This window comes from Stegostoma tigrinum, chromosome 7 (genome assembly GCF_030684315.1).
Source record: "Stegostoma tigrinum isolate sSteTig4 chromosome 7, sSteTig4.hap1, whole genome shotgun sequence".
In the NCBI taxonomy this organism is placed as follows: Eukaryota; Metazoa; Chordata; class Chondrichthyes; order Orectolobiformes; family Stegostomatidae; genus Stegostoma; species Stegostoma tigrinum.
Window position 1 is genome coordinate 50,903,494 of NC_081360.1, and position 27,964 is coordinate 50,931,457.

The 27,964-nt window shown below is 38.4% G+C and overlaps 2 protein-coding genes and 1 long non-coding RNA gene across 16 annotated transcripts in view; 2 read left to right on the forward strand and 1 right to left on the reverse strand.

Moving 5' to 3' along the window:
- The window catches only part of ubr3 (ubiquitin protein ligase E3 component n-recognin 3), a 311,396-nt gene extending 308,700 nt beyond the window's left edge, over nt 1-2,696 (forward strand). For all 4 annotated transcript variants that reach the window (XM_048535342.2, XM_048535343.2, XM_048535344.2 and 1 more), the window contains one exon: nt 153-2,696. In XM_048535342.2, the coding sequence (XP_048391299.1) occupies nt 153-270 (118 nt within the window). In that variant the 3' untranslated portion in view covers nt 271-2,696. The remainder of the gene's footprint in view (nt 1-152) is intronic.
- LOC125454496 (uncharacterized) lies at nt 171-26,329 on the reverse strand. 2 transcript variants are annotated; one of them, XR_009445947.1, is made up of 3 exons: nt 25,881-26,329; nt 23,802-23,927; nt 171-3,864 (listed from the first exon to the last, which is right to left on the reverse strand). It is a non-coding gene; the product is annotated as an uncharacterized LOC125454496 (long non-coding RNA). The 2 variants fall into 2 exon arrangements; XR_007248005.2 differs by lacking the exon at nt 25,881-26,329 and adding an exon at nt 24,070-24,172.
- The window catches only part of myo3b (myosin IIIB), a 583,195-nt gene continuing 579,789 nt past the window's right edge, over nt 24,559-27,964 (forward strand). For 8 of the 10 annotated variants that reach the window (XM_059647249.1, XM_059647245.1, XM_059647246.1 and 5 more), the window contains exon 1: nt 26,052-26,249. Coding sequence is in view for 7 of the 10 variants with exons in the window: in XM_059647245.1 (XP_059503228.1) it covers nt 26,194-26,249 (56 nt within the window). In the remaining 3 variants the exon portion in view is untranslated. Of the gene's footprint in view, nt 24,576-25,968; nt 26,250-27,964 lie in introns of those variants that run through there. The other 2 variants (XM_059647251.1, XM_059647253.1) reach the window with 2 other exon arrangements.

Genomic DNA, 27,964 nt, shown 5'->3' on the forward strand with positions numbered 1-27,964 from the left:
TTTCTTCTCTCGCCCACCAAATGCTTATCTGCTGTCAATAGTAAATTAGATTAAACATTTGTTTTTCATTTCAGCAGTGTATTAGAGAGCTATGATTAATTAAAATATGTATGTTATGTTAGTTAGAATCAATTTTTTCTTTTTATTTACAGACGTGGTAAACCACTGTACTTGTGCAGTGAACGCTATAAAGTTTTGGAGCAACAGTGGGTGACACATACCTTTGATCACATCAATAAGAGATGGGGGCCACATTACAATGGATTATAACTGACTTACAAATCTTTCCTGAAACATGGTCATCGAGAAGCTTTAGTTCATACTAATGTTGTGAAATTTATTTTTAAAAATAACCATTTTATTACAAAACAAACCACAAGATCATTATTCTGCGAAGGTGCTATTAATATCCATTTTATGGCACTCTGTGAAAAATCCCAGCAAAGCTAAAAGCCTGTCTCTTGCAATGGGCTAAACTATCTTCAATAGACTAAAGAGTGTTTTATTTATTAGTCATAATAAAGAAATTGTAGCAAAGTATGTGTACAAAAAGCACAATTTGAATTTGTGTGCTCCTCACTAAAATAGATGAAATGTTTATAGAATATGGCCAAGATTGATATAATGTGTTATTTTTGAAAGGTTGGTTGCTAATTTTGTTTCCTTGGAAAAAGTGCACATTCATAGGTGGGTGAAATCTGGTCCTATACACTTGATGGCAGTACACTATTTAGAAATTAATTATTTGAAGCCTGCTTCATTTGTTATTACATTTTTTTTCTGATTAGTCTATGCTGAGTTTTTTTTCTTTGCTTTAAGAGGTTTTGATTTTTATCTGGCCATAGTAATTTTCATTAAGTTTACTGTAATGTGCCCAGTTTATTTAAAAGGAATTTACAAAAAAAGGCTTCAATCTGTAGAAACTTCCTAATTAAAACAAAAATAGGCTGTAAAACATTCAGTCTCAGGAAATTTTGTTTCTTATTTTGTTAAAGGTAACTGAGCAAAAGAAATATTGGGACTGACTGCTGCTAGTAACAGAACAAATATCTTTTTAATAAATTGCTTATTTGGGAGCCTAGCTTTATGCTTTGCAATTTATAAGCACCTTATGGAGACGGTGTGTTTACCAAGTTTGGTCACCATTTAAAAAGAAGAATTTTCTCATTACAAATGTGCAACCTTGACCAACTTTAATCCAATCAGCATTCAAATTGGATACTGTGGTATGTTATGCAATGATTAGAATGAAAATACACAGGCCCTCCCTATGGCAAATTTCTGTTTCAGACAACCACTGTCAGCACTCGGTTTATTTGTATTACAATTATGCAGTGTAATTACTACCTTTTTTTATCTGATTTACTAAACAGCAGACATTCAGATGATATGGGAAATGAACAGTCCTAATGTATTCTCGTAACCAAAGTGCAAATGGGATTCAAAATTTAACTGCAAGAATTTGTGGGCACTTCTTGTATTTTCTTTTCGTTATAGAAATATCTTCAATTTAGAAGATGTGCAATTTTGTTTCTTGTCTATTGTTCCCTTTTTTAAATTCAATCTTTAGCAAATAATATACAGCTTCTGATTAAAATATAGCAAGACTGGACAAATCCAAATTCCAGTACAAAAACTGCATAAAATGAGTTTGATTTTGATTTTGGTGTTCTGAGGGAAAAAGCATTTCAGTCATATTTATATCGAATGTAAAAGTACACATACCTGTCAACAAATGTTTCTGTGTACTAAATCACAAAAAGGTGAAATTCTGAATACAAATCATGAAAACTTAAAGAATTTTATAAAATCACATCTTAAAGGGAGATATTAATTATATGCTGCAATTCAAAACTACAGAAAAGCGACCCAATAATAGATAGGCCCTGTCAGAGTTATCATGGACTAGATTGTGAGATTGTTTGGAATGATTCATATTTGTAAACATTGGGAGCTATTGAAACTTGATGTATAATGGGTAATCAGGTAATTTGTTTATTTAGATACAATTTCTCTTTAATTAGTATTTTTAAAATCCTACAAAAATTGTGAGTTAATGCTTATACAATATCTGACGTGCAAGAATAACTGACAGACAATAATATGTAATGACAAATACGTCAAGGAATCTTTTAAGAATTTGAAAGGCCCTGAGTGCAGAGCAGAATGGTAGTTAAACTTTTATTTCTAATTGACAGCATTAAATAATTCAACAATTTAACCAACAGTATATGTTTAAAAACCAGACAGCAATGAGTACAGGTATATAATTGTACCTACTATGCTGTCAGTATGGTATTTAATTATGAATCATCTTCCAATAAGTATACATGGAGTATTCCTTTTTGCTCTAACTCTGAAGGATGATCATCGGCTTTCATTCACTTTTTGTTCCCATACTAGTGCAGTTTGATTGCCAGATATGCAGATGATTTAAAAGTGTACTTGAATTCATATATGCTGCTGGATTTTTATTTTAGTTTTCCTATGTTTTCCAAGACCCACTAACCAAATTAATATTATCAAATAAGTGGTGTGTAATTTGAGATAAAAATTGTGTTCACCAGTGTGTTACCCTGTATGAATGAATGTTAAATACAGTACATTACTGTAAAAGCTGAACATTTTCTGGCATATTGAAAACCTTGGGATTAATCAAAATATGACTGTAAAATATGTTAATAAAGTATGTAAATCATATGTGTCTGTTTTAAAGTGAGATTTTCAGTAACTAAAACTCACGTCCTATATGATAAAAAATAGAAAGTTCACTTTTACAAATGGATTTTTATGGAATGAATGCACCAACTAAAAAAATTAACAAATGGACACCTTCTGTATATTTGCTTCTGACATTGTAGCAGGAGGTTGATTTTCAACCAGGAATGCCATCTTCCATAACATACTTCTGGGCAATGGTTCTCAAGCTGCTACAATGAATTGCTGTAAGGAACATTTCATCTAGTATTTATTTTTGTCTGTTAGTTCAGATTGAGAAATCTCTGTACTTTAGTGGCATCTGGAAAGATTCACATGCTTATATATAACAATTTAAAAGTCATCATAAACATCAGTACTTAAATGTATACATTTCAATGTTTTACTTAGAGTTTTTAGAAAAAAAATCATCAGAATTTTCTACGGAGTATGCCAAAGTTTAGGGTACAAGAAATATGCACTGTTTTAACAAATAATAGAGTACCACTTTATTTACCAAAGGAAGTTTACTGTTAATTTAGTTCGTGAATAGAAGACATTGCCATTCTGAACTTCAAAGTGGTCCAGTGTTATTTGGCTACCAGCATCCAGTTTTGAAAAACCAGCAGCTGGAAAAGTAAGAAATCTTTTGTTTTGTGTCATTTATTATGTCACAAAGATTACAGCATCTGGATAATTTATTATTAAGTTATCTCTGCAGAAACTTGAACGCTGACGTGAGATATTTAATCGCTTTATTACAGCTATTGGAGTTTTCGCCTCCACTAGAATTCTAGGTATCAGTCATCTTTTGGGTACTCCAGAATTTGTCTTTTATCTTGCCTGGTGTGATGTTGATCAGAACAGAATGCAAAGACAACATGTTGTCTATATGGAATACTTAAACATAGAAAAAAAATCCCAAGATGCTTCACAGAAATCTAATCAGACAAAAATGATCAGAGGTAAAGAAGAAAGTAACAGCGGGGACCAGATCCTAATTCAAGGTGTTTGAGGTGGCAAGTAAGTGGGAGCTTGGAGCAAAAACTGTGAACTGGAGAAACATCAAAGTGTGAAGCTGGATGAACACAGCAGGCCAAGCAGCATCTTAGGAGCACAAAAGCTGATGTTTCAGGCCTAGACTCTTCATCAGAAAACTGACAGCATCTGTAAAGATAAAACAGTGTTACTGTTCTGAGTCTAGTGAACCTGCATCAATGTTATCAGAGATAATGGGAACTGCAGATGCTGGAGAATCCGAGATAACAAAGTGTGAAGCTGGATGAACACAGCAGGCCAAGCAGCATCTTAGGAGCACAAAAGCTGACGCTTCGGGCCTAGACCTTTCATCAGAGAGACCTCTTTGATGAAGGGTCTAGGCCCGGAACATCAGTTTTTGTGCTCCTAAGATGCTGCTTGGTCTGCTGTGTTCATCCAGCTTCACACTTTGTTATCCTGCATCAATGTTAACACTGTTTTCTCTACAGATTCTGCCAGACCTGATGTGTTTCTCCAGCCCCCACATTTCTGTTTCGGATTTCCAGCATCAACAGTTTTGTTTATTTAAATGGGAGCTTGATGCTGGCTTACTCAGTCAGCCATTAGAGAGCCAGCGTACTACTTTGGTACAGGGGATGGACACTATGGGTTAGCTGTACTACTAGGGATTAAAATGGTGCCACAGACATTGGGACCGCAGCACTTAATCCCAAGGAATGAGTTCAGGAAAGACAGGTCTATCTGGATGAAAGGTCTTGGACTAAAAGACAGACCACCTGCCAAAGGCCTCATTCAACCAGGTATTATGGTGCCCTTGAAAAGGTGCAACAGCTGAGAGGAAGGAAGGATGAAACACTGGCAATGGGACTTCAGCAACCTCATGATCAGTGAAAGAGGCTTACTGGTGAGGAGCACATCAGCAGCCTCATGGCAAAAGAGGTTACCACCTGGGCAGTAAGCTGTCTGAGACTTTCCAGTGAGGCAGTTGCAAATATCAGAGAGATACACTTACTTCAGGGCTGTCACCGTATTCCCTTAGCTACAGTCATTTGTGTTGCCATGGTTCCCAGTGATCAGCCAGCATTCTTCTTCGATGAAAATGGTTTTCACATGCTGTGTTCAGCTGATCTTTGGCCATTAAAAGCAGATCTGATAAGTGTGTGCATGGTTCCTAGAAAGTAACTGTGATGCAGCTATACTAGCAGCCCCAGTGCTGAAGCATTTCCAACTTATATGCATCTTTAAGGATGGATACTGGGAGACAAAGGCTATCTACTGAGGACATGAAGTTCAACTGTGAGGAACTCGTGCATGGTTGCAGATGAGAAGTGCTGCATCTGACAGATCAACCCGTGCAACCGTCGTGCAGGTCACTGGGCTTCTGAAGATACAGGATTGGTCCAGTGGGGCTCTTCATTATGCTCCAGCAAGGACCTTTAATGGTCACCTGTGTTTTTTAGTAATCTGGTGGTGCAGAGACAGGAAGGATTGAATGATGATAATCTTGTGGACTGTGGCACATCCTTCAATGAGGAGGATGAGGAGAAGGCTGCTAATGAGATGACACAAAATCAGGGACCACAGGCAAGACATGATGAGGTACAAGGTAAGGAGAAACATGCAGATGTTTGTGACTCCTAATACTCTTTAGAAGCATTCTAATAATATCTTATTATTAGGGACTAGTTGGAAAGGTGGATTGATTCCTTATCCAACTTTACACTGGCCACAACAAAGTTTAAATTAAAAAGTGATGTCGTTAATTTTATATTGGACTGTAAGAAGTGGCTTGGTATTGGAAATAGTTCAGCTCGGTCACTTAAGTTCAATAAAGAATAGATTTCTTGCAAAAATGTTACTCAAGCAAAGATGCACATTATTAATGAAAGGTAATGTGCAAATATATCCTGCAATCCTCCTTGAAAAATTTACATGTGCGCGTACACACACATCTCTAAGTTTCAAGACACAAATTTCTGCAATGTTCTGTCGCTTAAATCACTTTCTACATGAGCTGAAGGTACTGAGATCTCTTTCTGGATCAATTATGAACAGTTGAATTCTCTTCATAGATGGTGTAGATTCAGTTTTCTCAAGAACTTTCCACTTGTAGCAATGAGGTGTTCTTCGACATTTTTAACCTGAGAGGGGTTTCAGAGAGGCGGTGAAGGCTGTTAGTCGGTGGCAGACTCTTTCCGATTATGTTCAAATGTGATCTCCCTCTGAAAATGTTGCAGAAATGGTGTTTCCTTGCAAGCAGTTTGTTCTTTGTAAATGTGACATTGTTGCTATTATAGCCATTGGCCTTTGCATTGAGAATTGTTTTAGTTCCCAGAAAGTTCAAGATGTGTATGTGTTCAGTTGATGATATTCTAAGTTAATATTTTATATAACACATCAACCTAATACTTCTACCCTTGGAAGAAGTGCAGTGTAGCTTGCTCTCAAAATGTCAAAAAAGTCATAAAAAGATTACAAAATATGTACATATCTACTCTTTTTTTTAAAGTCGAACCAATACAATTATGCACCTTTCAAGATTAGTACCCATGTAATTCAGACCGGAGTTAAATTCTGGACAAATGATCAGCTATCATTGTTTCTCCCTGTGATTTGGATGGTCTTTAAATGATTGGGTTGAAAAAAAAACTCCACTGAAAGAGCCTGACATTCTAGGTTTTGAACTTTGCCACAAAATTTAAGTTATTCTGATCAGCAGGCACGAGGATTCCTTTGATAGACATACTTGAGTGTTTATGAGCTAGCAATGGTCCTATTGTTTCCTTTTTCATAGTGTAATCCAGCCTTGTGGTTGAATTCACCTTTTTGAGAGGTATTCCACTGATTGCTTTACTGTTTGTCAGATAAATCTGTCACTGGAGCAGCGCTCGTGCTTGATCATGCTTTCTTGTTTTTAGTCCAGTGTGATTTCTCCTCCTCATGTTAATTCTCTCAAGCTGATGATCAACTTCGTGTGTTTTGTCCCAGATTATATGTAAACTTGTTCTTGGCTCTCCTGACATTCCACAATAATCTCTTATGAACCTAAATTATCATTTTTATTCATCTTTTTGTATTGATAATGCAGTCAGGGTTAGCAGAAGAATTGCTGTTTAACCGCTTGGGTGTGCTGTGCCAAATAGCAAAACTATGGATGACATAATCTTGACCTCATATTTGCTTTCCTACCTGCCTCCACATCCATTGATCGAAAATCTCCCTAGCTCAGTCTTGAATGTGTTAAGCAACTCAGTCTCTACTGCAATTGAGTAGAAAATTCCAAAGATTAACAAACCTCTAGGAGAGAAACGTCTTGTTCATCCCTGTCAAGTAGAAGACCCCTGTATTTGAAGCTGTGCTCCGTGGTTATGGATTTCCCCCATAAAGGGGAACATTATCTCAACATCTACACGGTTAAGCCCATACAATTATCATCTGTATGCAGTATCAAAAATACCACACAGTTATACAGTGTTGGCACCGGGGAATGTATCCATGACAATGGAAAAAGAAGTTAATTTTACACCTACCTACTCATTGCAAGAACAATGCAAGTTGTGGTTTTGCTGATGCCGAAGAGAATTTTCCGATTACAACCATGCTCGCATTGCCACCATAGAACATTTAATTCTCACACTAAAGAAAGGCAAATTGCCCATTTTTACAAAGAAAAACACAATTACTCTAAGCTTATATGAAATAAAGACAACTCTTTGTTTGTTTGTTTCATTCGGCTCCATTTGCCTACCTGAATATGTACCAGTGACTGGTTTTGATAACTTAGCAATGTCATTTTATTGCTGTGTTTATTATCATTTGCTTTTTCAGAAAAGTGTCCCTACCCCTAGATGGGTGGGTCTGGTTCAAGTCCCACATGCTCTAGAGGTGTGTAATAACATCTCCAAACAGGTTGATTAGAGGGGAAAAAAAAGGTCAAATTAAAAAAGCAGAAGTTTATGAGAAGGTTTGTAGCTCATGTTGTGGATGAGGTTGTAGACTTGCTCGCCGAGCTGGTGTGTTCGATTTAGAGATTTTGTCACCCTGCAAGGTAATATTGTCAGTGTGCCTGCAGTGAAACATTGGTGTTCTGTCCCACGTGTTACTTATATACCTCTGTTTGCTGGGGTGGTTGGCATTACTTGCGGTTCTCTTTTTTCAGTGGTTTGAGCTGGACCCAATATACAATGTGTTTATTGACAGAGTTCCGGTTGGAATGTCAGGCCACCAGGAGTTCCCTGGCATGTCTCTGTTTGGCTTATGCTATTATGGATGTGTTGTCCCACTCAAAGTCATGTCCTTTGTCCGTGTGTATTGAGACCTGTGAGAATTGGTCGTGTCTCTTGGTAGCTAGTTGGTGTTCGTGTATCCTTATTGTTAGTTTTCTTCCAGTTTGGCCTACGTAATGTTTCTCATAGTCCTTGCATGGTATTTTGTATATTACATTGTATATTATATTGTAAATAACAAGTGGAACAGAACACCCACGCTTCACCGGAGGTGCACTGACAATGTTACCTAGTAGGGTGATGAAACGTCTGCAATCAAACACACCAGCTCAGTGAGCAATTCTACAACCTTATTTAGCTGGCTACATGGATGACTGCTGGTGGTGATTCGTGATTTAAAGAAAAAGAAGCAGACCAAAAAAAAAGTGATTTTGGTGGTAAAGTCACTCAGTTGTGTGTGGTAGCACTTCCTTCCTCTGAGCTAGGAGCCCCCAGGTTCAAGTCCTGCCTGCATTCTGAACAAGTTCATTAGAAAATATATTGGACATTTATCTCTTAGTCAAGCTTCATTGTATGTTTCTAGTGGTTACTTATCCAGTGTTTGACATCCAGCTCTTAACATTGGAGGCTGTTGTTGCACAGTAGTAGAATCCCTACTTTAGAGGGGAAAAAAAGCAGATCCAGTGCCCACCTCTAAGCCAGGAGGCCTGGGTTCAAGGCCCACCTGCTGCAGAGGTGTATCATAACGTTTCTGAAGAGGTTTAGTGAAAACAAATATAAAGCAGACGCAGTCCCCTTCAAACTCTATTTTAATTTACCATCTTCCCTCTCTTCTCTATACCTTCTTCTCTATTTTTGATGGTTCACATTGCCAAAATGGGCTTTGCTTGTAACTATTAAATTGGTTACATGGCTGATTACTGGTTGTGATTAGTAGTTTTTAAAAGGCAAAAACAAGTCATGGTGATTTGATATTGGGAAAATCATTCACTTGTGTGTGATAACACTTCCAGGTGTATAATATATAAAAGACCCAATGATGGTACTTCTAGACATTTAAAAAAAGCAGACCCGAAAAGGCTCTTTGGCAACAGTGATAGTGTCTCCACCTCTGAATCGGGGACCAGGGATCAAGTCTCAACTGCTGCAGAGGTATATAATAGCATCTTGAACAGATTGATTAGAAAAATAGGTTTAATTTTAGAAAAAGAACCGAGTCCTTTGCAGGCTGTCAGTAAAAGCAATCAGACTCTATGACTTGAACCATAGACCTTCAGATTTAGAGTCATAGAACTGTGTAGCATGGGAACAAACCATTCAGTCTAACTCGTCCATGCTGACCAGATATGCTAAATTAATCTAGTCCCATTTGCCAGCATTTGGCCTATTTCCTTGTAAACCGTTCCTTTCATGTATCCATCTAGATTCTTTTAAATGTTGAAGTTGTATCAGCCTCTACCACTTCCTCTGGAAGCTCATTCCATACACGGACTGCACTTCGTGTGAAAATGTTGTCCATTAGGCCCCTTTTAAAACTTGCCCCTCTCACCTTAAACCTATGCCGTCTAGTGTTGGATCCCTCTACCCTGGGGAAAAGACTTGGGGTGAATAGCCAATCTATGCCGCTCATGACCTTATAAATTTCTATAAGATCACCCCTCAGCCTCTGACGCTCCAGGGAAAATAGCTCCAGCCCATTCAGCCTCTCCCTATAGCTCAAAGCCTCCAACCCTGACACCATGCTTGTAAATCTTTTCCGAACCTTTTCAAATTTCACATCATCCTTCCTGTAGCAGAGAGACCAGAATTGCACGCAGTATTCAACAATGGCCTAACAAACTTCCTGTACAGCCTCAACATGACCTCCCAACTCCTATACCCTGGCTCCTAGACTACTACACTGACCAATAAAGGCAAGCATACCAAATGCCTTCCTGCCTACCTGCAACTCTACTTTCAAGGAACTACTCTATCTACTTGATGTTTTAGGCCTATTACGGCACGCTGATAATGTCTTCATCGCTGGACCAGGAGGCCTGGGTTCAGGTCTTACCTGCTACAGAGGTGTGCAAAAACATCTCTGAATAGGTCGGGGAAAATAAGCAAAAGAAGTCATGGTGATTTGGTGGTTGGAAAATTTTCAATTGTGTGTGATAGCGCTTCCAGATATATAAAAAGAACATATATAACAGACCCAATGATAGCATTTCCAAGTGTAAAAATATAAAGCAGACTCAGGGGTTCTTATGGCATAATGGCAGTGTCCCTGTTTCTGAGCCAGAGGCCCCAGTTCAAGTCCTACTTGCTCCACTGTTATGTAATAACGTCTCTGAAGATTTGCAAAGGACTGCGAAAAGTAGGGGAATTAGGCTATTTGGATATTTCCTTCAAAAAGGGAACAGTAAGCCAAATGGGCACTTTGTGTTGTATTATTCTAAGTTCTAACTAGCCAAAAACACAATTCTGCTATCTCAGTTTAATAATTATGAAATATGAAAATGTGTTGTTTCAATTAAACATTTATTTTCAACATATAATTTGAATAAATCCAAGGTTACCTTGAAGGTAAACTTGTACTGTAAGTGTTTAAACAGTGTTAGTTTTCTGGTTTATTAGCGAAAATAGAGTAATTCAATCAGAGGTGATGGATCGACACTGAGTATTCCACTCATATTGATCGTCATGGTTTATTGGCGAGACCTTGCAGATTTTACAACAACAGATGAACAGACATCATGCAACAGTTGAGTCAGGAGTGTTCCCTCCCATCGAGGAATACTTTACTGCTAAAGGACAATCAGCCCCAATCTTTGGGTAAGCATTCTCCAAGGCAGCCTTTGAAATACACAACAATGCAGAATCATTGAGCAGAAACTGATCGCCAAGTTCCATACCCATGAGGGCGGCCTCAACTGTGATCTTGGGTTCATGTCATGCTACATGTAACCTCACCATACTGCTCTGTAATTGCAAAACTTTCATTACTGGTCTGTTTTGACACTGTCACATTGATAAGTTGTTATCTCTCTATCTTAATTAGTTTGTACATTTTTGGATTACTTGTTACTTTGGTTAGACCCTCGTACCTATCATGTTATTTTCAGCCATTTAATTTGTCTCTAGCACCGTCTTTGTTTCTTTTCTTCTAATTACTTCTCTACCTTATTTAATCGGATCATTGGTCATTTCCTTCTCTTGCTATTCAGCTGTTCACACCTGACTCACACCATTTGACACTTTTCATCAAATAAACCTGTTGGACCATAACCAAATATTACCTCTGTCAAATTCATAAGAATGATTCCAATATTCGATGCTATCTGAATGAAATTCTTTTCGGTTCACAAAATATTTGAGTACAAACAAATAATTGGCAGATAAAGCTCAACAGATTTATGACTAGGAGAATTTGTTGCTGTTTTATATTAATTGAAGTTTTTTCATGGAAAGATAAGAGAGCAACAGAAATATAACTCTGTAGAGATCATTAATCTGCCCATATAAAGGCATGATTTAACTTGTGTATAAGAACTCTTTATGCTAGTGTAAACAACTAAGTTAAATGAATTTAGATGAAAAATCAGCAATACCTATACAGCTAATCTTTATTTAATGTGTTACTGTAAAAGATGTGGTTTCAGATAGTATTTACACCATTGAATGGGTCACCTCAGCCTGAGTGACTTATGCCAGTGCTTTTGCTTGACCCACATGTTGTGTGATTTTTGACCTTGTATTTATAGCAATTTACCGTCATATCGACTGTATAGCATTTTATATATTTCAGTCTAAGACTGAAATAGTTGTTAATACAATGTTGAAACTGTATTGTATTCCTTTAAGTTATTATACATGTATCTAAAAACAAAGTAGAATAACTTATTTTACTTGTGAAATATTTAACAATTGATGAGTTTGCCCACTGATACTTGTTAGCCCTGGATTGAAAAGCTTATATCATGCTATGCAGTGGTAAAATCATATTGTTCATTTCTGTTGGTTGAAAAGAAAGTTAATAAAGAATTTGAATTTTGAGTAGTCATTTTCTAAGGCTTTCAGTGCACAGGTTATGAAATACGAACACAAATTATTGCAGAGTTAGAAGACAAACTGCAGCTTCCAAATCTGTGTAGGTACTGCTGATTAGAACAACGTCTAACTTTAGCGTGGTCTTCATTTCTTTACGTTAGATGTGTTAATTTCTTCCACTATTAGTGACAATTAATGTTCCGGTTTCATGTCAATGTGAAAATTAATCATTTGTTTAATTTAGAATCAATTAAACTTTATTTTCTATATGAGGAATATTGTCACTAGGTGTACGGAAAAACGAAAGACCATATGATTTATATGGCAATGATTTAACCAACTGTTATCCATCCAGACAATGTAAAGCCCAGATCTGTTTTCCTCTTTATCTACCAAAGCTGCTCACTATTTTAATGTCAATCAGGAATATTGGTGCCCCTAACATTTTTCGCTACTGTGAATCATTTTCATTTAACTATCCATATGCACCCCTGCAATCTTCTGTGGAACTTGAACTGTGGAACACTAATTATTCTTTGTAAGTCCTGGCAATGACAAACGATGGGTGCAAATATTTCTATCACTTTAAACAGGATGACAGAAACATTAGATGTAGCCTTACAAGATAATGACTGATCTGCTCTATGCTCTTCCCCTACCACAAAAGAACAGGGGGCGTGCATGTGATGGTTGCCCAGGGAAGGTGCGATCATAAGAGGAGACACGGCTGTGGGAACTCCAGTTGAATTGTTTCCTTGCTTCAGCCACCGACACCGACCCACCACCAACAGCATCCGACATGCAGTCTTGTCATCCGTTGGCCATCTGTGACCCTGGATAGCTTCAGATGGAGCAGTCTTTACTGTCATCCTCTTTGCACCCAACACCCAAACGTTGGCAACAATGAGTCTCTCAAATGTCACACTAGGAGTTCGATGATCTGTTTGTACTTCTGCTGAAATGGTTGCACCATGTGAAAGTGCCAAGAAAAAGAAAACAGAAGTTTTTGTGTTCATGGAATTTATGAAAATTGTTTGTTAGTATTTGTAACTTCCTAATTCCCATAATATTTATTTATTTGGACCACCTGTCCATGTTCACCATTCTTGGATGGAAAGTTCCAATACAGATTTGAGTTACCTGGTGATGAACATAAAGAGATGAACTGACGGAGATCAACTGGTGCATGTTGGTTGGTGATACTTACAGACCTGCTTTGTGTAAGTGTGAAGAGGGCAGCTTCCAGTGACCCTTGCAGAAATCTTCATGAACTATAACTTTTGTTTTTAGATCATCTGAACATTGAATGAATTAGCTGGTGATTGATAAGTATGGAAAATTAAAATGTATACTATTCCTATGCCCTCAAACCATGCATCAACTCTGGCTGTGGAAAAATAATCCCTATTTTCAATATTTCGTCTCTGGTTTCTATAAACACCTAAAATAGGTGAATTGTTTGCTGGGCCTAGGAGATATACCAAGTTCCTCTGCAATGGGAATAGCCTAGCTGACAAGGCACTCTGACTCAAATCTCTGGGTAGCTTTCTGCAGGCACAGCATCTCAATGACTGCATATGTCGCAACTGAAGCATTAATTCATGGAATGTAGATGTCGCTGGCAAGACCAGCATTTACTAACCATTCCTTTTTCTGAATTCATTCATGGATGTGGACATCACTGGTTAGGCCAATATTTATTGCATATCCCTAATTGCCCAGGCAGTTAAGCGTCAACTACATTGCTGTGGGTCTGGTGTCACGTGGCCAGACAGTGTAAGGATGGCAGTTTCCTTTCCTAAGGGACATGAGTGAATCCAGATGGGTTTTTCCTGACAATCGGCGATGGATTCACTATCATCAGTAGGATCTTAATTCCAGATTTTTTTTCTATTTAATTCAGATTCCACTATTTACCATGGTGGCATTCAAACCCAGGGTGGCACAGTGGCTCAGTGGTTAGCACTGCAGCCTCAGTGCCAGGGACCCGGGTTCAATTCCAGCCTCGGGCGACTGTCTGTGTGGAGTTTGCACATTCTCCCCGTGTCTGCGTGGGTTTCCTCCGGGTGCTCTGGTTTCCTCCCACAGTCCAAAGATGTGCAGGCTAGCTGATAAGTTTCATGATCCTGACTAACCCATGCAGGAGGCATTAACTTTGAATTATTATGAAGATAAATACTGCTTGAGTTCCTTGGTCACTCTTACATTGCAGTTGAAACAGAAATGAGGGAACTGGAGATGAATTTTGCGTGTGAGATGATACACCAGCTCTCAGCCCTTTCCACTATTTAATGCACTTCTGGCTATTTTCCTATCTTCCACTTACTATCTTCGATAAATCTGAAATTATTCAAACCTCTGTTGCCCATTTCCTAACATGTATAGCATCATACATCACCCCAGTCTTTGCTGATTTTCATCAGTTACTGATTAAACAATTCCTTGATCCTTGTTTTCAAATATCTCCATGGCATTGCTATTCCCTGTCTTTGTATCTTCTCCAGCCCCACATCGCTCTAAGTTAGCTCCATTCTTCAAGTTCTGCTTTTGAGTATGTCAGATAGGGATCGCTGTATACTGAATTCTTGTTGGTGACTTCAGTTGCCAAGGCTCTGAGATCTGGAAATGGTTTCCCAAATCTCTTTATATTAACTTCTTTCAAAATTTAAAACACTTTCTAAAACATACCTATTGATGAATCATTTGGTCATCTGCTCCAGTATTTCTTTATCTGGGTTACTGACAGATTTAATATGATAGTATTTCTCTGAAACACCTTGTAGCATTTTATTATGTTGAAGGCACACATAAATGGTATGACAGGTTGACACAACATCGAAGGCCGAAGGGCCTGTACTGTGCTGTAATGTTCTATGTTCTATAAATACACATTGTGTGTATACTCAACTACCTGGAAAATAAAAATACTTAGATTTTTAATAATTAATATTACATAGACTACCTTTGTAAATTTATTGCAAACTTCTATCATAGAGCTGGAGAAGAGTTTTTAAAACATCTCGAATGTTTTTTAAGACATAGTAATTTTGCACTACTCTAATTTTTCATTTATGATCTTCATTGTCAATAATGGTCTCTTGATCGTACAGAACTTGAATATAACTGAAAGCAATTTATTGTTGCTGAATCAACAATTTATACTGTAGGAGAAAAAGCTGCTGATTGATTGGCAATTCACTCTGACTGTGAGGCATTGCCAAGGAGAAAGCAACAATAGGCTCTCCAAGCTCTTGGGAGATTTAAAAAAGGTGTAAAGTTTGAACATACCCTTTTTATTTGCATTGAACTGATCCCTGCATGGATGTACGCTGTTTCCAGCAAGCATAAATGAGCCACGTAACAAGCTTGACTGATTATCCTAAATTGGTTGTTAGAGCAGCTATCAGTGTAAAAGCTTGGCAAAGTGTCTCTCTTTTCAGTAATTGTGAACTAAATTGTGTTTACTTTGGCCAAAGGATGAAGACAGGTGCTGTGCTAATAAGAAACATCTGTGTAAAAACCTGGATTTAACACACAATTTAAGATAGTTAAGAATTATCCAAGTTTAAATATTTCTGTAGACTCAAAATGAACAACTGCAGGTTTAATACTCAAATGCTGAATTGATCCAGTTTACCTGTCGTTGTGTATGTACGTATGCGTGTCTATAGCCTGAATTCATTCACTTCTATGGGTAATGTGGAATGCACTGACTTCAACAGATATCAGCTTGAAATGATTTCTGTTGCACAGAGATTTTAAAGACAAGTCTGAGTCCCATGTTCAGTAGCACAAATCAATCTTTATTCACAATACCTTCACCACACATATGGGAGAAGCCAGAGTCCACTCCAAATCTGGCCTTCACATGTGATCCAGTTGTCATCTTAATTACTGGCTCAAATCAGAGGAGACGTCAGTGATACTCTTCCTTTTCCGATAAAGTACAGGATATTTATTTATACCACATTATAATGGTTTTATGCAACATTGACATTTGTGCTTGCCACTTCCCCTCAGACCTACACACCCAATCCTGTGAATGCATAATCAATGATGGACGACTTCATGGTCAACCTTAGGTCCTCTCATCATCTTGTGATTTTTGCCAGACCCCCTTTCACCTGTCCTTGGGTCTTACAATACATTTAATTGATCACATTCCAACACTAACTGCAATGTCCCTTCCTAGGCATTTGCCAGCTACATCATATCCTTGCTTATTACTAATGATTTTTCAAATTCAGTCATACAATTCATATCCCTTGCTGACCTTACTACAGAAGATTGAAAATATTATCTTTTTCCACCAATTGATATAATGTTTGAAATATCAACTGTAATAAAAAGTTACCTATAAAGTTGTACATAGTTAAACTTAATACTATGATGCTGTAACAAAGCTAACAGTTACAGGAACAGCTTCCCTTTTACTTGGTTTGGAAAAGTCAAACAAGCTGAGTCTCTCTGTCTAGCAGCTGCCTTTCACAACTTCTCTTTTGCGTGCTGTAAGATGGTTGAAAACAGAAATTTGATAACAGACTGGACTTTATTATCATTACATTAAGTACTTTTCCTCTAGGATCTATTCAAATCCCATTGATAGGAATGAAATTCAAGCACTTTTATAATTCCATCAAGTCAGTAAAAGACACCTACTTGGACTCTTTAGGCTGTTTGTGAAGTTCAAAGCACAGATTATTTATTCTCTCGCGATCTTAGTGACCCTGTTTCACAATTGTTACTGCACACCCCCCCCCCCCCAACCGTGCTATCTTATTGGTCTAGAAATTAGAAATTAATTAGAAATCTAATTAAAATTCCCAATATCTAATAAATTTGAACTACTATTATTGTACGATGTGTCTTCTCCAATATGTTATTATAATTATTTTAAAAGCCGCATCTCAGAAAGAAAGCTTTTCCTTTCTACTCTATATATAACTTGCAAATTTCATATCCGATGTTTTCCATCTGAGCTGCTTTATGGGAGTCTTACTGTCTGCATTCTAGCCCCATCTCAATAAGACACAGACATATTTTGTTGTCTATAGTGGTGGCCATGACTTAAACTATATGAAATGCAACATAAGCTAAAATTTTCATCGATTGCCTGTGTCAATTTTAAAAAATGACCATACAGCTATTTTGTCATATTCTGCCATGGGTAACAACAACTTATGTACAGACATGAGGTAAAATGAAGTCTGAAATAATCAAAGTTTTTAAGACAAAAGGTTAAATCTTCAACATTAAACTGTATATTTGTATTCTAGGAGCAGCCTACAGGAGTATGCATAATAGCTCAAGAACATATTAGAGTATCACAAGTAACCATGAAGAAATGAACAGATATGCATGCAAAATCCCAAATATTTGAAGTGTGGATAATGAGGTCTCAGTATTATTACTTTCATAAGGTGAACCTTTAAAATGATCTATATAGAACAGTTAAAAGGAATGATAAAATTATTTGATTAATTCTCCAGATGGCAAAAAAGCTTTGTCACATCAACATATTGGATCAATACCATCACTGAGAGGAAGCTAAGCAAGTACAGATACATCAAATAGTAAGGACAAGGGAAGACAAGAATTAGTGAGTGAGCAGCAGAAGGAAACAAGACTGTTATTAAATTGACCCTCCTGATATTTGACTATGTAACAGTGAACTAATTGGAAAGTTAAGCACCATGCTTTCATATTTAAATCAAAAAATGAGAAGGCTACACAGTTTAAAGAAGTCTGGAGGTACAAACAAGGGTTTGCAACTTTAGCCATGCATGTCAAAAACAAAGTTGCTGGAAAAGCTTAGCAGGTCTGGCAGCATTTGTGGAGGAGAAAACAAAGTTAACGTTTCGGGTCCGGTGACCCTTCCCCAGAATTTTGTTCCTGATTTACAGCATCCGCAGTTCTTTTGGGTTTTTTTTTAGCCATGCATGTTATGGATATATCAGTTGTGGCTCGGGGGCTTGAGGAATCCATCTTCAACTTTGGTCTATGGTTTGGCATAGAGCCTGGAATTTATTCTCTCCAGTATGGGGAGGCTGGTCAATTCCAGACTGTGAACAGTTGAACCTGAGATTATGCAGCATCTGATGACTGAGACCATAAAGGTGAATGGAGTCATTACAGCTTTTATAGAAGAGTAATCTGCAGTGGCTGGTTAGGCAGCTGTAATGATTACTCTTATCTCTATCATTGAAAGGGGCTTGCAGCCACTCCTGTTACCATCTGTCCTCCACCAGATTACTGATCTGGCTGAAAGGACCATAGAATAGAGCTTTCTCACAGTTCCTTACTTCCAGACTCTGTACTCCCCATTACTGCCATTAGTTCCTTTACTGTTAACTTCTAACTGTGGGGGAGAAACTCCTCTCAAACTTATTATCTGACATTTCAGTCCTGTGCTATTGTTGTAGCTCATTTTGTCTATTCTTGGTACATCCTCTTCCTTCTTATAGTAAAGTATTCTAAAATATTTGCTTGCAGATAGAAGTCACAATATTAAAGCAAATTGAATTGGAAAATGCTACCATCTTTAAGAACAGCTGCAAAAGTATACATTATCTGTCCTTTTAGTACCAATTTGACTGCTATAACATGAAACAGGTTACAAAGTATCCGTTTTGTTTGAATATTTCTTGGAAATCTATAGGTACTACTCCCTTGTTTTGCCAAAACTAAACTGTGTTGCTCTCATCTAGCATTGTCTTTCAAAAGTGCTAGATATGAAAATTCTTGTGTGCAGTACTGGCTTATGTAAAAGAATGTGCACCCTTTGTTGTTGAGACTCGATGATCAAACAATCAGGGAAAATATTAATGCAGTGGGATAAAGTAGACACTGTGTTTCATAATGATGAATGTTCCATTATGAAGCTAGATATTCAGGCTCTATTATTAGACCATCATTCCTAATTAGTGTAAACTCAGTAAAGAGAAAACAAGACTTGATTGGATAATAGCAGTGACCCAATTTCCACAGAGATGTTCCATATCATAAAGAGTGGGTTAAAGCAATTGTAGAAATTCTCCAAACTTTTTTTGACAAAGGTAAAACATCCTGAGAGAATTCACTTCTGATAATGGTTAACACTTGCCACATTAACTTATCTTTCTCTTTAAAGATGGTGACTTGTGTTTCCAATGTCTTATGTTTTAACTCTGATATTACGCCTCGGCCAGGTTTCAGTAGATGAGCTGTGCTGTGACTTACAGATTTATCAACTATTCCAGAAATGAGTCCCAGACTATTATAACTCTAAAGCAACAGTTGAATCCACTGACAAACTTTATTGCTGTTCCATGGCCGAGTGACAGGATTAGCTGCCAGCCTGTCTTGCAGTGACACCATGATTATGAGGGTGGAAAAGGGCATGAGGTATTGGGAATGACTGCAGAGTGGGCCAGAATATTGTGAAGGGCACTGCCCCTCCATAACGTACAAAGTCATTGAGAGCATTTGCGGTCACATTGTGCTATAGATGACCGGATTGATGAAGGATAATCCATTTGATGCAGAGGGTGGTGGGTGGAACTTGAAGACAATGGAACCCTTTTCCAAATTCTGGGAGTGAGGGGAACTGTAGGAGAGCAGAAGTTCTGGAAATAGGATTGGAGTGGAAGGAATCCTGATTCATGGTAAAATGAAGATGTATCAGAAGCAAAATTTGCATCATTTGAACAGATTTGATTTTCTGAAAATAACACCATATTAATAGGGAGCAGCAGGTGTTCAATTGACCTCTTCAGGAAGTTTCACCTTTTGAAGACGATCTTGGCTGATCTAATTGCAACACAAGGCAGTCACTCCTTCTTTATCAAAATCCATCTACCCCTGTCTTGAAAAAATTCACAGACTCTGTTTCTACCACCTTTTCAGGAAAACAGTTCCAAAAAGACACAGGCCTCTCTCAAAAAAATCTCGTTATTACTGTCTTAAATGGGTGACCTCTTATTTTCAAAGTGACCTCTAGGTTGAGATTCCAGCATGTGAGACAAGACCTGGCGTGTAGGGGTTGGGAGAAGAACATGGAAGAAGATGCCCAAGCTCCCAGGTAGACTTTTACTCATTCCTTTATCTGCCCAAATGCTGCTCTCTCTTTCTCTGGACTTCATCTCAATGTATTGTTCATTCCTCCCCCCACCCCATGTTCAGCATATAAGCCAATCTTTTCCGAGATACAATCAGTTCCAAAGAAGGGTCACGGGACCCAAAACGTTAACTCTGCTTTATTTCCACAGCTGTTACCAGATTTGCTGAGTTTCTCCAGCAAGTTTCTGTTTTTATTTTCTGATGTATCCTTCCATTGAACTCCCCAATACCAGTATTGAGTAATGTGTTATCAGGTTCGTTCCACACTTTCTGAAGTGGTATTTCACAGTGCACTATGATCAACGGCTGCTGGTATTTCTCTGGTATCTTTGGCCAGAGGACCTTTTCTTGTCTTTTAACCAAGTTTATTTAACCATGAAGAACAGAATATCTTTAAAGGTTCCTTATCTCCTTAACATGTAAACTCAATTTCAATCATGGATAACTGAACAGCAATCAGGAATTTTGGCTGGTTTTATTCTTTCCTTTTTGTAGCACTTTTGTAATACTTGTAATTTTAGATGCCATTCCTTTCACAATGTAAGACAGTATAAACATTCCCAAGTAGCCTTTGACGTAAACCTTCTGAAAACAATTGACTTCAGAGCAGGAAGTGAAGAAGCTAAGAGACAATGGGAACTGCAGGTGCTGGAGAATCTGAGATAACGAAGTATGGGGCTGGATGAACACAGCAGGCCAAAGCTGATGTTTCAGGCCTAGACGCTTCATCAGAAAAGGAGGCCTCTTCTGATGAAGGGTCTAGGCCTGAAACATCAGCTTTTGTGCTCCTAAGATGCTGCTTGGCCTGCTGTGTTCATCCAGCTCCACACCAAAGCTAAGTAATTTTATGTTTATATATTCAACGTACGGAAACAAAAATTGTTAACTACTGAATTCCTTTCTTTTGCATAACAGATATGGTCACTGACAAGAATGTACATCTTTATAAATTTTATCATAGGCTGATGTAACAGAAAAGGATGGGGGTACTCTGTTCCCACTTTCTCCTGAGATGCATTGATCATTTACCCTGAAAACTGTATGTAACTCCTTGAAAATGTTTAATGTTTTGGCCTCTGATGAAGGGTCTAGGCCCGAAATGTCAGCTTTTGTGCTCCTGAGATGCTGCTTGGCCTGCTGTGTTCATCCAGACTCACACTTTATTATCGATAATGTTTTGGCCTAACCACATAATACAGCCTCACCACTCTCTGGCCAAAGAAATTTCTCCTCACCTCAATCTTGAATGATCATCTCAGCAAACTTTGACTACAACCCTGGTTCTGGACTTCCAGTATTTCTGTATCGCCCTGTCTATTCGAGCTAGAATTTTATAGATTTCTATAAGATCTCCCTTCATTCTGCTAAACTCCAATGAACATCATCCTAACCATCCAGTCTCTTTTCACAGTGTCAGTCCTGCAATCTCAGGAATCGGTCTTTGTTACCTTCATTACACTCCTTCCATAGCCATCCTTCCTTAAATAAGGAGACCAAAATTGTAAGCTGTACCTCCAGATGTGGTCTCACCAAGGTCCTGTATAATTTCTCCAAGACACCCTGTTCCTGTACTTGAATCCTCTTGCTCTGAAGCCCAAAGTACTGTTGCCTTTACTGCCTGCTCCTCCTGCACACTTAACTTCAGTGACTGGTGTACGAGGACAGTCAGGTCTCACTGCACCTCTCCGTTTTCCAACTGATCACCTTTTCAGGTAATAATCTGCATTCTTGTTTTTGCTACCGAAGTGGATAACCTCACACTTACCCACATTATGTTTTAACTGCTATGCATTTGCTCACTCACTCAATTTGTCAAATCACACCAAAGCATGTCTGAAACCTCCCCACCGCTCACCTTCCAACCTAATTTCGTGTCATCTGCAAATGTGGAGATATTACATGTCATTCCCTCATCTAAATCATTAATATATATTGTGAATAGCTGGGATTCGAGCGCTGATCCCTGCAGTACCATACTAGTTGCTTTCTTCTACTCAAAATAAGACTTGTTTATTTCTCCTTTTTGTTTCAAGACTGCCAACCAGTTCTATCCAGATCAGTATACTACCCTAATCTCATGTGCCTTAATTTTACACATTAATCTTTTACGTTAGACCATATTGAAAGCTTTCTGAAAGTACAAGTAAACCACATCTGCTGGCTCCCCCCTTCTCAACTCTACCAGTTGCATCCTCTCAAATTTCCATCAGCTTTGTCAAGCATGATTTCCTTTCCCTCTATTCATGCTGACTATGTCTGATCCTGTAACTGTTTTCCAAATACTCTGCAATTAAATCTTTTATAATGGACTCCAGCATTTTCCCAACTACCAATGTCAGGCTAACTAGTATCTAAATCCCTGTTTTCTCCCTACCTCTTTTTTTTAAACTGGTGGGATTACATTAATCATCCTCCAATCCACACAAACTGTTCCAGCATCCATTGAATCTTGATGACCACTAATGCAACCACTATTTCTAGGGCAGCTTCCTTACGTATTCTACAATGTATATATTCAGGCCCTGGAGATTTATCACTCTTTAATCCAATCAATTTCCTCAACACCATTTCCCTACTGATTTCCTTCAGTTCTTCCCTCTCAAAAGACCCTGTCAACTTCCTAGTTGGAGTAGTCAAGAGAGCGGCTGCTTTCCCTGTCAAACTTTGCTTGTAAATTTGACAGATCTTGGAAGTTGTCACACATATTGGCAGTTGAATATCATAAAAAAATTTTTGATTACTGTCATATGCTGATCAGAACAAACACCAGATGGCCAAATTTCAAACAATCACTACAGTTTATCCATCAGGAGAAAATGGTGCTGATCAACAAGTCAACATTGACTGGCCAAAGTGCTTCCCTGGAGAAAAAATGGGCCTTCCCAAGCTCCCAACTAAGTTAAGAAAGATGCAAGGTCTTTTTTTGCAGAAAATAAGTCCCTGCATCTGAACGTATGTCTCTCTTTGCAAGTGTAAATACATCACAATACAAGCTCAACTGATCAGCTTAAATTGGTTGTTAATGTATCTACTAACACATTTGGAATTGTTAAGCATATGCTTATTAATCCTGTCTAACAGTAGGCATTTTATTTTAAGTTTTGCAGGTGCAGGTAGATTGAATCAAGCAGCATCTTCCTTTGATTGTTCACAATATATAATGTAATAACTGTACTGAATCAGCAGTTACGTAGCACTTTTCATAACATCAGAATGTTTAGTTTTTTTACAGCCAATAAAGAACTTTATGATGTTGAGGTTATGAACATGAAAATTAGGTGCAAGAAGTACCCTGCAGCAATTGTGAAATATTGGGATCCAAACAAATTGTATTCATGAGACACAGCAAACTTTTAAGAAGGCAATGTGTATGTTCACATTTGTTTGAAGAGGATTTGAGTACAGATGTCTTGCTACAATTGCATAGTCTTGATGAGACCACATCTGCAGTATTCTATTTGTTTTAGTATCCTTAATTAATAAAGCATATACTTGATACAGAGGGATTGCAATAGAAGTTCACCAGAGTAATCTGTTGGATGGTAGGACTGAGAAAACAAGGCCTATGTTCTCTACAGAATCAGTTTGATATCATTAAAACTATTAAAATTCTTACAATATGTGGCAGGGTACCAACCGATTATATTGTTTCCCCTGCTGAATTCAGAACAGGGAACATAATCTCAAAATAAAGGGACATTTAAGAATGAAGTGATAAAGCGTGATCTTGTAGAAATGTGGTAGTGTCCTTACCTCTGGGCAAAAGGCCTGGATTTAAGTCCCACCTTGTTCAGAGTTGTATCATAACATGTCCAGACAGATTGACTAAAGATACCAAAAATGAGATGAGGAGGAGGTTCTTCATTCTGTTGCCCATTTCTGAGAAACAATAGTATATACACAGATGAAGATACAGTGGAGACACTTAACAATGAATAACACACGCTTTTAACTACTGGCAATGTCTCAAACACTCTCTTTCACTACCTTGACTTCTATAATTAACCTCAAACATTATTACCTGGGAGAGTTGGCAGCTGGCCAGGCTGGAACTCTTTTGACATTTTCACCACGTCTCCTGCAGCATTAATCTTTGAAGTTCTGAAAAGTCAAGGATTTTCTCATACTGTTCAGACGCAGCTTTCTGTGCCAACAGCATGTCTTCTTTAGACTTATCTGTGCACGTGGCCAATCCTGAATGTTTTGTCCTTATTTAGTAGAGACAGCAGTTACTGATTTCCTGCAATCTTAGCTCTTAGCAGACCTAAATGACTCAGCAAAATTCCACTCACATAACAGCCCATTGTAAAGTCTCTATCAATTCCCATTATCTTCAGTCTTATCCAACAACTCAGAAATTGATGAATCTTCAGAATTCATAGAGTGTGGAAGCTCAATCACTGAGTATGCCAAAGACAGGAATCACACTTAACTTCAGTTAACTGCACACTTAACTTCAGTGACTGGTGTACGAGGACAGCCAGGTCTCACCGCACCTCTCTGTTTTCTAATTGATCACCATTTCAGGTAATAATCTGCATTCTTGTTTTTGCTACCAAAGTGGATAACCTCACACTTACCCACATTATGCTCTGACACAAAACTCACAAAGGAATATGAAGATAATGTGGGGAAGTGGTGCTGAGGTAGATCATCTGCCATGATTAATTGAATGGTAGGTTCAATGGAAGAAAAGCCCACTTCAGTTTCTGTGTTTCTATGCTATTACTACTTGCTGAATAAGTAAGTTCAACCTCACATTCTCCCTACATCTTTTGCCCCAACTTTAAATTGGTGGCTCAGTAGTTAGCTCTTCTGTCTCTGAGCTGGAAGACCCAGCGTAAAATCTTGCTCCGGGTCCTGTTGAAAACTGAACAACTGCTGCACAAAAGCCAGTGTGTGTCAGTGCCAGCTCCCCAGCTTGGATAAATGGGATGGATTAGTGGCAAGAAGGACATCTGGCTGTACCAGCACCTGCCAAATCTGAAAATGATACTGACTTGGAGAGAGATCAAAAAGAAATAGGGTGATCCCATGTATCATGGGAACAGCTAAAAGAAGGAAGGATTGAGCGCTAAAACCTGGCCAAAATCCCTTACCATCTCTTTCTTCTAAAAACAAAAACAGCATGGAATCTTTTAGAGCCATCCTAGGAAGGCAGACAGCCATAAATTTAATATATCTTTGTTATTCAACTATGCAGCATTTTGTTCATACTGTAATTAACTTGGATCACAGATATTTTAGTCAACTTTTTCATGAAATGTTATGATACATATCTGAAACAGGTGGGACTTGATCCTGGGCTTTCTAGCTCAGAGATAGGGATTCTACCACTGTGCCTCAAGAACCCCTCAACCCAAATCGCATTCTTCCTCTCCAGCGTGGGACCTGACCATTTGATCTTTTGATTTGGAAACAAAACTGCAAACTGAAAGCAGTCACTAAATCAAACAATGATTACCTTCAATACATACAAGGTGAATCTCCTTGGAGATAATGGCAATAGCCATTACATAGGAATGGCATGTTTACATTAGCTGCTCGCTGAGCAATAAACAGGGCAATGAAGAATTTACGACTCATTTCTGTGTTTTATGAGTATGTACAAACACTATGACTGGAGAAGTTATGATTAAACTCGAAAATAATTAAAACTGTCACTTTATCTTCCTATTCCTCCCATAATTTATACACATCTTTCAGCAATTATTATAAATTCCAAATGCATGGCAATAATTCTCCCCCGGCCGGAATCACCAGTGGTAAATTCTTTGTAGGCTCATCAAATTCTGGTAAATTATTAAATGTAAGATGGAGTTGTTCACCTACGAGGCAGCTGGTTTCGGCGGTCACGTGCAGCAGACAGGTAGGAGCCAAGTGGCGCCTCTACTGGATGCGCCTCTCGAATGGAAGTTACTGGCTCTGGGGACGTTCCAAAGCGGAGAGCATGACAGGCGCGCGCCGGGGAGCGGGCACGCGCACACCGAGCCTGCCGTCCTCGCTCCAGTCAAACTGTACCAACTCTGTTCCAACTTCTGCAAAATCCTTCTTCTGAGGCGACTTGTTTGTTTCGAGTTTAACACCGGGAAACCGAAACAACAAGAACCTGCCGGATCAGGGTAAAACTGGTTTCAGAATTTGGATGTTTTTATCTCTTGCTGTTTCCTTTACTTTGAGGTCTTCATCATTTCACGCCAGGTATGATCGACTTAAGAGATTGCTTTCAACTGTTTGAGGTACTTGCATGTTTCCCAAAGGTTCGTGTTATATATTAATAATCTTACACAATTTATTAATTTGTGTGCTTCTTCGTTGCAAAATTGTGCCAGAATGTTGCTGGCACGATATCTAGTGGGTGGACCTGTGAGTCAGAGGTCTGTGCCAATGGTGATATTGATGGCCCACCCACCCCATTCCAAATTTAGTAGCAGTGTTGGGGGAAGCACCTGAGGCCCTCAAAGTGACAATTAAGCTCAAATAAGGGCAATATCCCACTGTAGCTCTTATTTAACAGGTGGTGAGACATGTTGGTGCTCAGCCTGTACCTGGTATGTTTAACCATGTGGGCTGCTGGCTAGTTAGAGGGATGGTTCCCTCTGGATGCCTGGTGCCCACGGTTTTGCTTTCCGATGTCAACCCTCGGCCTAATCAACATGCCAAACATCAACTCCATCCTCCCCCTGCCAGGGGTTGCCAGCTTCTTTTCGCTGAGGTCGTGGATGTCCTTGCATGCCTGAATGCATTGCAGAATGCCACCTCCTTGGCCAACTACAGTACCAGCAATGTCCACCCATCCTGCTGGAGCAGTTTGTATTTAGGGCTGCCAGACTATAGACCTAGTGCTGGAAAATGGAATTAGTGTAGAATTTGTATAGGTTTGGCGTTACAGATTCAATGAGATGAAGGGCCTCTTCTGTACATAAAGTTCTGTCATTCCACGACAAGACAGAGCTTTCTCCTGGACACTGATGGAAGTCCTGCCTAACACTAATTAAATGGCCTTAGCCAAAAAAAAACTTTTAAAGAAACTTAAAGAAGGATGAGTTTGTTAAGATAAGGTGAGTACTTAAGAATGTAAGTGCCTTTTAAGGATGAGATTTACATTCTTGTAATGCTAATAAATCTATTGATTCCTGGAAGAAAACAAATGAAACTGTGTTGGCAAATGGCAGAGAAACTGAAAGGCAGATTAGAACATGAGATTCCTGCATGCAGTTGTTCTCCATAAGTCCTCCATATTTTCTTTTGGGAAACATTTTAAAAGTTTTGATTTTTTTTCTAACTTTCCCATTCCATCTTTTTTCCTCTCTTTCTCGGTTTCACTTTCTTTGTCTAATTTATCTTAAATTCAACCTATTTCTTCTCCATCACTCCTGTTTCTGCCAATTTTTTTGTATCTTATTGGTTAAGAAGATAGATTTTTAGACACCTAACCCTCCACTCTGAGATGCCCCATTGATCTTGTTGCACCATTGTTAGATTTGTACTTTGAGCAATTGTGGCACCATTCTCCACCCAGCTGAAGGATAAGGAAAGGAATTAACAAACGGAGCACGTATCCTGCTCCAAAAAATGTTTGGCCCACAGTGTTAGTACAAAGGACCATCAGTATTTTCATCCTTCTTTAAAAATTAAAATTGTATAAAGCTGCCTTATAACAGGATAATTAAACAAACATACAGGAGATTGCATAGTTATAGCAGGTTGAACTGAAGGTTGAAATAAATCCTGACTGAGTTATTACTCTTTCTGTGCATTGTAATATTTGGTTTTGACTGGAGATTCTGGCCTTTGTTAGAATCACAGAAAGGCTACAGAAGGCTATTTGGCCTGTTGAATCTGGACCAGAGCCTGAAACAGCAATCTGTTAAATCCCACCTCTTATCTTTCTGCCCTTGCCCCATGGCTTTGCA